Source organism: Triticum urartu, chromosome 2 (assembly GCF_003073215.2).
Source record: "Triticum urartu cultivar G1812 chromosome 2, Tu2.1, whole genome shotgun sequence".
Lineage (NCBI taxonomy): Eukaryota > Viridiplantae > Streptophyta > Magnoliopsida > Poales > Poaceae > Triticum > Triticum urartu.
The window spans coordinates 682,318,866-682,330,492 of record NC_053023.1 but is presented as its reverse complement, the minus strand read 5'-3'; the positions used below and the strand labels follow the sequence as shown (position 1 = coordinate 682,330,492).

Genomic DNA, 11,627 nt, shown 5'->3' with positions numbered 1-11,627 from the left:
GAAAGAGCATCTCTCTATCTAACACCTCTTATGCATTTGAAATTGGACCCAAATACATTGTTTTAAAGGACAACATAAGTAGCCGAAGATAAGATTTGAGATATCTAGGAACGACACTTACCCCCCAAACCTTTATGTTTTAAAATTGTTAATATCATTCCATTCTCAATTCTGTCGAAATCCTTTTCAATGTCTATCTTTGAAGCCACAGTGGGTTTTCTCCTCTTGTGAGATTGGAAGAGATACTCGTAAGCCCAAACTATGCAATCATGAGTGGTTCTGGATCTGGATTTCCTAAAGTCATATTGGTTAATATGCATTAGTTCCAGGATGATGGACAATAGTCTATTAGCGAACAATTTGGTGAGAAGCTTGATGTTTCAACTTAGTAGAGATATGAGCCTATAGTCATTCAAATGAGAAGCACCAACCTTTTTAGGAATCAGAGTGATGAGATAATTATGGATACTCTGCAAACATAAATCTCCTTTGTAAAATTGATCACACAAGTCATAGATTTTTTTACAAATGATAGGCCAACACTTCTTAATGAAGTTTGTGTTTAAACCATCTGGTCCAGGTGATTTATTTGTGGGAAGGTCTTTGATGATAGTGCCAATTTACTCCTCAAAAAATTGCTCTTCCAAAATACCAGCATGTGGTTCCAAAATATTCAACAAATTAAATCTGGTGGAATATCAAAAGCCTTAGTCCGACCCAGTCTTTCCATAAATGCAGAGTGTAGTTGAGTGATTTTTTCATCATGTTTAGTAACAATGCTTTCATTTGCCTTTACCAAAGAGGCAATACTATTATTCCTCTTGTGGACTGTTGTCATAGATTGGAAAACTTTGGACTTCTCACTTGCCAAAGTAACCCATTTGATTTTGTCTCTTTGCTGTTAATAGGGCTTGTGTTGTTCTAATAGTGATGTCAGGTGCTTTTTGATATGTATTCTCAATGCAGATTATGTACTACTCGGAGGCTTGAAATTTTCAAGTGCACTCAACATAGAAAAGAGTATTGTATCATGAAACAAGATTGCTATGAGATCTAATAGCCGTAGTAAAAAACGAACATGTGCATCAACAACACATTTGTACAGTCTGTTCCATCCAACATGATCAAGTACGCTCAAGAGATCATAAGAGAAAATTAAATTGAAATCGTGCACAAAAGACTTGTATGTGCATATGAAGTTGATTGATGTATAATAATCCCGATGAAACCTAGTTCGTCTATCAGCTTAGGTATAGCATGTTTCGGCAATTTCTGTTACAGAAAAGAACTGTAAGAACGTAACAATTATATATGTTGTAAGAGAATTATGTTGAAAACATAAAATTGAATAGAAACCTTTCCAGGAGTATGTTCTTAATGTTGGACTTCGTAAAAGTGTGCAGGAGTGGCGCGTATGAATGATCACTCGAGCCAATTTTGTAATTCTCCAACAACTAGTCAATACGATTAATAAAGTTAATTTCACGGACAATGTCATCCTATTTTTTGTTGCGCCATATGTAGTACCAATGCTCCTCACAATTCGTTTGTGCGTATTATTTAGTTTGAAATAAGCTACTATGATAATGTATATAGGGAAAATTAGTTACAAGTAGGACCAAGTTGCAAGTTGAGAGGAACTAGTAATGAATGTCAAATTAGTACAAGTGGTAAGTAATACTTATATTATGTGAACATGGATGTAATATCAGCAATGATTATATAAAGTTCTGTTTTAAAAAAGCATACATGGATGAGTGACTGGATCATTGGCAGTTGCACAGAGATGGCACGACTATGGTTTCTACCTAAAGTGAGGAGTAATTAGCAGGCCGTACGGTTTGATGAATTGGGTCCAATTGTTGCTGGTGAAAGAGGTTCACTTCTTGTATGTCCTGACAATGACGCCGAAAAAAGGCTTCTTTTGTCTCAAGGAAAGTTGTAACTTCAGTTATGTCAGATTTTGTAATGCCAACCTTCTCTAAGAAATCAATTTTGCAAAGCAAGGGATGACGTAACCAAAATGGAAGCAAATAAAGAAGTGTTCTTACAGAGTAATACAACCTCATTGTTTTTACAGCAGGTATACTGGTCTATCAGTGAGATTACGATCTTTACAAAGTATGTTTGAGATTATGGTCTTTAGAATTTGGTAGATATGATTACGTAATTGGTATGAAGAATATGCCTTATGTATCATTAGGTACTGATGTAACAACATGTAAACCATGGGTTGTGGGGTGTAGGTTGAAATCTATATGAAATGAGTATATATTGAAAGATGTTCAATGTGACAAAGTAGTACATTGAGCATATCGATTAATGAGTAGTTTACAAAAGAAAGACTAATGAGAATATTCTGTAGTCAAGAGGAAATAATCAAAAGCACTTGAGTGAATGCTTCACGTGAACTGAATTTCACATAAGTTGGATCCACATCTTATTCAGTGAATAAGGGACCACACAATTACGAAAAAACTATAATGAACTAACAAGCAAATTAGACATCTCATGATCAAGATTCAAATTATTATTTGAAACTTGTCATTCTTTCTCTGTAGTGTTCTGGAAGGAAGAAGGAGAAGCACTTGTTCTTCACAATGTTCTGATTGCCGCAGAAGCCTCTGAGATTGTAACAAATTGCACAGTAAAAATTACCAATAGTCCATTTAGTACGAAAGAAGCATTCAACCCTGATTTGAGGGAGACATGATAATTTACCTCCATTTCATGCACTGCATTAAGCTGCATTGTGGTTTTCTCGCTCAGGACGAGTTGAGATGGCAATAGAAGAAGAACACCGGCAGTAGCTGCGGAGGGCGCCAACAGTTTTAGACGCCGACTTTCAGTGACCGGCAGCGACAATGTTCGGTAGTAGTGAGAACAAAATAGATCTGGATGGTGACACTGAAAAGGAAGAAGACGAGGTAAAAAGAGCAGGGACAATGAAGTTGATGCGTCAGCGGATTAGGCACCGCAAAAATAAATGTTTGGTAACTTGGTGTAACGACATCTGTTGGATACGCGCAGAAAAATGAAAATTAGGAATTTAAGTACAGAACAACAAAACTGACGGAGAAGAACTATGGTAGTAAGTTTCACAGAGCAAATTTGGTGTGTACATATGTTTGTGTAACGCAAGTTCTGACATACAGAACTTACCGAACTTACGGTGACAGGCCTAAGTTAAAAGAGAACCAACAAGGAAGCTTCGTAGAACATAACTTGAGAGAACAAGATCCACGAGGTTAGGAGTAACAATAAATCAAATAGCAGAAGAATCATCCCGCTTGGAAGAATGAAATTGTTATGGTATCTGTGAAGAAAAAACATGAACCAAGGAAGGAATATGTCGAACGCGACATAATGTGTTGTACAAAAATAATTACTTTGCATAAAGAATGCATACATTTGTGATGGGAAGAAGGATGACATGAACTTGCGATGCGATAGAACAGGATGAACTAATCAATTGACATTTTTCCTTTCAAAAAGAGTGATCAATTGACCTGAGCAAAAGGAAAATAGTTCCATAGACGTAAAATGAACAGAGAAACAACACGATCAAATGATTGAAAAGAAGAACACACATGATGCGAAAGACAATACAAAATTTTCCTTTGTAGGAAAAAATCATCAATAACTACAATACTAATAATATAATATGAAAATATATTTTATAGTGCATCTAGTAATATTAATTTGATACTGAAATTCTTGATAGTTTTTTCTTTAAACTCGGTCAACTTTGATATAAACTTAATCAACTTTGGATCATTTCACTTGCAAAAAAAAATTGGATCATTTAATTTCGTACAAAATTTACAGGCCTTCTTTTGAGAGGCGAAGGGAGTATTACGTTTCCATTTCCAACACAGCTTGGAGAAGGGAACGACAAGTCAAAATGTTATGCACGATGGAGCAAGGATAAGCACTGCGAAATGGCCCTTGACCTAATACGTACAATTAGTCTCCGTGTTTTCTCGGAGTGATAGCTCCATATCCGTACATAGGAACGGAAAATTTCAGTAAAAAAGCGTCACTTGTTGGCACATGGGTCGTATAGCCGATTGTGACCAACGTCACAAGCATTACATTAATAATGCTACACCTACTACTGATTTAATCCAATCAAAAATTGCCCCCTTACCCCTTACGTTAATAACCTAGGATTCCCTACGTAAGTGTAGCATCTCTCTTTTGACAAGGGGTTTGGGTGGATTTGTGGGTGCGTGCGCGTGCCCGGGGTGACGTGGTGGGCAGTGACTGTGAATAACTATTTTGAAATCACTGCTCGTCCACGGTGGATCTAGTGATGGCCTTGCTTGTGGGTGCAGCAGGGAGGAAGGGTGTGGCGGGTCATGGGGCGGCCCGGAGCGCGAGGGATTTGGGCACCGATGCCCAAATCTGACGGTCGCATTGGCGGTCAGTTGTGCTCGTAGGGACGGTAGCCGGCCATTGTGGCGGTGGGCACTCGCCGAGCCCGGAATTGGGGTGGCAGCTCCGACGGGTGGTCTCGTGGCGCGTTGGCCTTTAGGCGGCTTGGCATTTGGTGGATCTAGGCCTCGACATCTAGCTCTTTTGATGTCATTGGTGTTTGCCGGAAGCATGGTGCTGGCAGGTTTCAGGCGAGCTATTGTGGCGGTAGTTGGTAGGGTGTGGCCAGTGGGTGTTGGGCTGGGTATGGGGTGGCTACCAACGAAAGACTGGCTAGACATTGGTCGGCCCTAGTGACGGTAAGGATCACAAGCACCATCACCTTCCTGAAGGTGTCAACAAGGGAAATTCTAAATTCCCACTCGGATGCTCAAAGGGGGGGGGGGGGGGGCGCCCGTGGGCAATCGGATGATGGCCGACACTCTGTGTCATGTGCCTCTTGAGATCCTTGTCTTGTAGCAGGATCGAATGGTGGGGATTAGAAGATTTGGCGGTGGCGTGGCTGCTCTGCTTCTTCTATGTTGGTGTTATCTTTGATATGGTTTGGATGTACCGGAGTTTTCCTTCTGCATGCGGTCATGGTGTGCATGGTAAAGCAATGTAGGTGTGGACTATGGCTACTTGATGCCCTTTGATTTGTCCTGTCATGCCGCTGTTGTGTCGTAGCGTCTGATGCTTGTGGCTCTTGCCGTTGTGGACTCAGCTACCCATTGCCCTTTGGTTTGCCAATACTTTCGAAGCATCATGGTTTGGTCTCAGCTGATTGGAGCACTTCGTCTATAGTGGCGGTGTTCTAGTGCAACCTCTCATTGGTGAGGACAATGAAAGAGGATGGCCCTCCTCTTTCCTTCTTCTTTCTTGCCATGTTGTTGTCTCAACACAACTCCTCTCATGTTGTGATACACGACTAATCCCCTGTTCATGTATTCTCTACTCTCATTAATGAAATGAATAACGGTGTTGTTGTCTTTCATCAATCTAACACTATTGAGAACAAATTGACTAGACAATTACAAAAGGATAGAAATTTTTGATTTTGGGAGGCTATGGATAGTTGACTGAAAAATAGTCACCTATTTCACCTATTTTTCTTGAAAAAGGCATTTTTATGTGAAGTGTTTGTGTGTTCTGTCTTCCACTATTTTACACTCACTATAAGCAAAATTAGGGGTTTGTGGTTAACCTCGCCTACCATGCTAGTCTTTGGACGATGTGTCATTTGGCACGGTAATGGGTTCCAACGAGTCATCCTATTCATAGTCATGAACATATCCAAAACCCATACACACTTTGACCACAACCTAGTTGTGGTGATAGCACTAGGGGTATATCTTGATCTTTCGATGAAAATTTCTCCGTTGGTTTGGGTGGAGACAACTTTGACGATCTAAGTACGCTGTGCACTTATGATGCATCTTAGCAACCACTAAACTAACTCCAAGAAGTCATAGATCACGTCGGAACACGACCAACCTGACTATGAAGATCTAATTCCTACATGCAATGGAGAACAAGCAAGAACTATGAAAATCACAATTTGTACGATACCGATAATTATGATGTAATAATGAAAAAATGTGCTCCGAAAGCAATTGTGGCTTGGTCGTTCCATACAAAAAAAAAGTACACGAGTTCTAGCTATGAAGCGTAAAGTCATGTCTAAGTAACATTTGAGTGGTTATATTTAAGGAGGAAAGGAGATTTCGTCCAAGCAAGGGAGGGGCGACCAAATTTATCTCTTGGCCAGTTTCTCCCCTAAATATCAACTCAAAAAATTGTCTCGTTGTTTTAGCCCAATATTACATGTCCTGTGGGTTTACCCAATAATAAGGTTCGGTGGCACCTATAGATAGCATCTACATATAGATATGGAGCCACCTACGATTTAGTCCATATCTTGATGCATCGCTATACGGTTGTTTCAAAGTCTTGAAATCTTTGGTTTAGGCTACGTCTTCATTTCTTGTGTGCTTGCTTCCATCTTTATGTTTGAGCACGCTTCATTGTTTGTATCTCTTGTCCGTGCTAGATAGACAACATCATATTCTCACAAGCATTAAAAATAGTTTCTACAAATAATACTATCTAATATAATTGAGTTGACGTGTACAAGTTCTAGTGACTAGTCTCTATGATTCTCGATCTTGAACATATTATCTAGGAGAGGAATACTAGGATGTTTAACGGGGATTTGTCCAAAATAGTTGTAAAGCCTAGAAACACTCATTAATGGGGATTAGATAACTACATTGATTGATGAAGGAAATCAAAAGGACCATGAGTAACATGGTTGCCCAATAGTCCGGACCAAAGAAACTAAGAAAGACGATCAAAGTAGAATCGACACCAGTGCATCACCTAGCTAGTCGTCTGCAAAGTCCGGTGGGCAGGATCTTTTTATGATGGCATCTACCCAGTTGAAGTTTACGGCCAGGAATATTTTCTTCCATCATTGATAGCGGTGTAACATTTGAATAAGAACTCCATCTTAGGCTCGCTTTGTTTTTCTATTTCCTGTAGAAAGATGTCACTCTATTTGCTCATTGCGGTTGTATCAAGTCCATATAACGAATGAATGAAAATATCCTTTATTGAGAAAAAAAAGTTGGTCGACTGTGAGTGCGCCAGCAACTAGTAGCAGGGAATTCCATCACAACGACCTCAAGGCGTTCACTCCCCACCATCATACGCACCCTCCTCGTATTCCAGCTTCTGCAAGTTACCAGTGGATCCATGCTGCAAACTAAAACCCAAAAAAGAACCATTATCTTTGTCAAGTTCTTCCACCGAAAATGGTGCATGTATGAATTTCCACAATGGATATTACGCACGTGGTCACCCTGTATAAACAAACAGTTAGTGGGGCTGTGAGAAATAATCAGCCGATCATACGTAAGCTAGCAATGTTAGTAGCAGTATCGTGGATGCCTACTCAAACTACACGGTGATATTAGTGACCGATTATAATTGTTGCTAGTGTACCATGTTGTTGGTAGAGCATGCAGCTAGCCCACTACTCCCCGGCCACCTTTATGCCTGTATAAATAGGCACCCCGATACGTGCTTCCAGCGTACAATTACCAAGCTCAACACACTAGCTTAATTACCCTGACAGACATTGTTAGGTCTTGTCAGGGAAGCTAGCTAGGTAAGAAAAACCATGGCGGCTTCCCGTGCCTTGGCTGCACTGCTTGCTGTGGTGGTACTCGTGGTCTGCTCTCCGGCGCCTCGTGTTCTCGCCACTGACCCCACCCAGCTCCAGGACTTCTGCGTTGCTGATATAATGAATCCTGGTATATAGATATATTCATCTTCTGATTGATTACATGCTTAATTACTTTCATGCATGCAGCATGTTTGCATGCCTACATATGCATGTGCAAACACGTGGGACGTCTAAGTATTGGTTATAGTTTAGAGCATATTTATTCCTAAATTTAATCTCAATAAAAAATATTTTTAAATTGATTGGAAAAGTCTTATGTTTAAGTCACCAATCACAAGCGTCAATCATTAGAACTCGTCATAAGTTGTAGTTTTATATTTTATATATTTGATATTGTAAATATAAATATTTTTTATAAACTTGGTCAGAGTATGTAAAGTTTGACTTTAAAGAAAATATACGCACTACATTATGAAATATATCAACTTAGTAGTAAATAGTAATATGCAACATGGTAAGATTTAACTTTGGATGTGCAACTGTGTATACATGCAGTGGTTGTGAATGGGTTCGTGTGCAAGAACATGAAGATGGTGACGGCAAACGACTTCTTCTTGCCCGGGCTTAACAAGCCGGGCATGTTGAACGCTCAGGGCTCGGCGGTGACACCGGTGACGGTGAAGCAGCTAGTGGGGCTGAACACACTGGGCATCTCAATGGCGCGCATCGACTTCGGTCCCAACGGCGGGCAGAACCCGCCGCACACACACCCCCGCGGCACCGAGATCCTCACCGTGATCATGGGGCAGCTGCTGGTGGGGTTCGTCACCTCCAACCAGCAGGACGGGAAGAACCTGCTCTTCACCAAGCAGCTAGTGGAGGGCGACGTGTTCGTGTTCCCACAGGGGCTCATCCACTTCCAGGTGAACAACGGCAAGGTGCCCGCCGTGGCCATCGCGGCGCTCAGCAGCCAGGACGCCGGTGTGATCACCATCGCCAACGCCGTCTTTGGGTCCACGCCGCCAATCAGCGACCTCATCCTCGCCAAGGCCTTCATGACCGAGAAGGACACCGTCGACTGGATCCAGGCCAAGTTCGCGCCGGCCATGAGCGGCAACAGCAGCATGGGAGGAGGTGGGTACGACATGCCACCCGGCGGCGGCGAGGGCGAAGGCGGCAACAGCACCGGCGGCGGTGGCGGGTACTACCCTGGCATGCGCAAGCGGAAGCCCTAAGCACGGACAGGACGGCCGGCCATCCACGCGCTTATGCTAATAATTAATGAATAATTTAAGTACAAGTAAACAAAGAAAACATGCATCAAACCAGTACTTAGTACTTAATACTGGCTTAATTTACGATGTGGTGTAGTTACTAGTAAGTCGTGCACCACCAGCAAGTGTGTTTGTGGATCGAGGAGGAGTACGTGCTAGCTCCCGGCCGGTCGTGTAGAATAAACGGTGGCCAAAGTGCATATCAATGTATTAGCTAAAAAGAATGCTGCTAAACTTCAATATGAAATAATAAAGTCCAAGGTTCAATTCCTGTTTTCTTTAGCCATCTGTGTTTTAATCTTGTATATTTTCCGAGTGTTTCTCTCTGCGCATCATGGCGTCGATCGACTAGCAGGCAGCCATGATCACCAAACACAATTAAAGCAGATATATACGGGGGAAATACCCAATGGTCTATGGGACATCTGTCCCTTGAATCTCACCATTCATTTCCCGATTGATCAGCACCCCGCTATATGTATCCTGTCTTTTCTGCTTTGTATCCCCTAGTATAAGATGCTCTCTGACCTGTTCTGCAGGTGTGACCCAACATCTCATTTAATGCTCTGGCAGCTCACAAGTGACAACACCGCCGACGCTGACACCTTTTCTTTAATTCATGGATGCATGTATTACATGTCTCAATTAGTGGCTTAACTACAACATGCACGCTCACTCAATTCTCAGCAGCCAAGTCTTTTTACCATTCCTGCTTTTTAGACATTCTTTTGCGAGTATTTTTCTAGACATTATTACCTGACTTAATTCAAGGATGTATTACATGACTGGATTATTGGCATAACTCGATCCTGCCTTGTGATGCTCTTTGTTCTTCCCTTCCCAAGTAAAACTTGATCGGGACACCATGAAGAGGATGGCACTGTTAAAAAAGCTTCGCTTTTAATTATTATTATTTGGATATTTGAATATTTATTTTTCAATTTAAAAAAATTGGGGTCGCAAAATATTTTTGCTGGAATAACTTTTCATGACATTCTTGGTGGAACAAAATAAATTTAACACAATATACTCCCTCCGTTCCGAATTACTTGTCTTGAATTTGTCTAGATACGAATGTATCTAGACTCATTTTAGTGCTAGATACCTCCGTATCTAGACAAATCTAAGACAAGTAATTCGAAACGGAGGGAGTACAAGTTACCATTCACATTCACACGTTCTATACTAGAAGTATTGATATTTTTCTCTAATGTCGATGGGAGCTTTTCCTTCACGAAACTTTTTATACAAGTGAAAGAAGGTCATGTTTATTTTAAAAAATGTTTCAGATTTTTTTGACTTTTCTCAGTTACTAAATTTTTTCCATGTCACATGTATATACACTTTAAATGAACAACTTTTGAATATTTGAATATATATACAAGTTACTATTCATACTTTTTTGTCCTTGAATTTTGTTTCGCTGAACTCAATGGTTGTTTTTCCTTCTTGAAACTATGTATACGAGTATGAAAGAAAGTCTGAGATTATTTCAAAAAGTTTCAGTTTTTCTTTGTACTTTTTTGGTAATCACTAAATAGACAACTGCTAACCGTGCCACTAAAAAATATAGATAAATAACATTGTTGGCAAGAAATATTCATAAAAATCACATCAACAACTAACCATTTTGATATAGCTTTACGACCGAAAATGATTTAATTGAGCTTTAAAAGTTTGTTTGGTCTTTACCACCGTTCAAAATTCCGAAGGGACACGCCCCTGACAGTAGCCACCTTAGAACAGGACGAGGCGTGTGTCAGTAGAGCAGCATTTATGCATCGATATAGTAATAGATTACTACGTGAAAACACTGTACCAGATGCTGTCCAAGCCTGTCCTTCTGACAGTATAGCACTTTGGCAGCTGTGTATAACGCGTTTTCGCACAGCAGGAGCCTCCCGTATCTCCTAATTCACTACTTTAGCAACGGGATCGCAACACACTTACACACGATGTGGATTCCAGGGACATATATCCCCATAGACCAAACGTCCGCCTCCATATATACGGCAGCAAAATAGACCTCGACAAACAAAAGATGACACACAAAAACCAGACATCCTAAAGCGTATTATTAGTCTATTACTTTCTCTGTAAACTAATATAAGAGTGTTTACGGAGGGACTACTACATATACCCTAATGACGAGTTGACGACGAACACACCCCTAGTGAGCGCTCTCTGCAAGTCCTATAAATCCCCTACTCATCCGGCAAATCTATTCTGTAGGCTCCCCGAACCACACCGAAGTGAACCAGAGACCCCTGGTCTCACGGCTCTACCTGCCCGCTCGTCGTCGCCCCCCTGCTCCATGGCAAGTTGGTGGTTCCAGCGGCGCAAGAATGTTGCGGCCGGTAAGCACATGGAATGTTGCCCGTGCCCAAGAGGCTGCCGAGATGTCCGCCGGCGTACCCATCCTGCTCCACCGCGTAATGCGCAGCATGTAGGTAGCTGTTAGCCGGCTGATACATCATGTTGTTGTAGCTGTATCCTACTCCTGCAACATGAGGCGCCACCTCATACTCCAGCGGCAGCGGCAGCGGCAGCGGCGGCGGCGGCATGTACTCATCATCCCAGATGTATTGGATACCATTGTAGTCATAGTCGTCTACCATCATTGTCTCTGAGCGCGGCGGTTCATGCTGCTCAATCTGTGGTCTCTTCTTGGGGCAACCTGTCTGCTCCAGGTCGTCGAACACGTACGCCTCATCAACTTTCTCCGGCCACGCAATCTCCGGCACCTCGGC

At 41.6% G+C, this 11,627-nt stretch overlaps 1 protein-coding gene across 1 annotated transcript; it reads left to right on the top strand.

The window, feature by feature from the left end:
* Positions 1 to 7,523: 7,523 nt before the first annotated feature.
* Positions 7,524 to 9,148, top strand: LOC125534083 (germin-like protein 4-1). Its single transcript, XM_048697379.1, has 2 exons — positions 7,524 to 7,730; positions 8,159 to 9,148. Exons 1-2 carry the CDS (start codon positions 7,598 to 7,600, stop codon positions 8,836 to 8,838), a joined length of 813 nt encoding a protein of 270 aa, XP_048553336.1. The 5' UTR covers positions 7,524 to 7,597; the 3' UTR covers positions 8,839 to 9,148.
* The last annotated feature ends 2,479 nt before the right edge of the window (positions 9,149 to 11,627 follow it).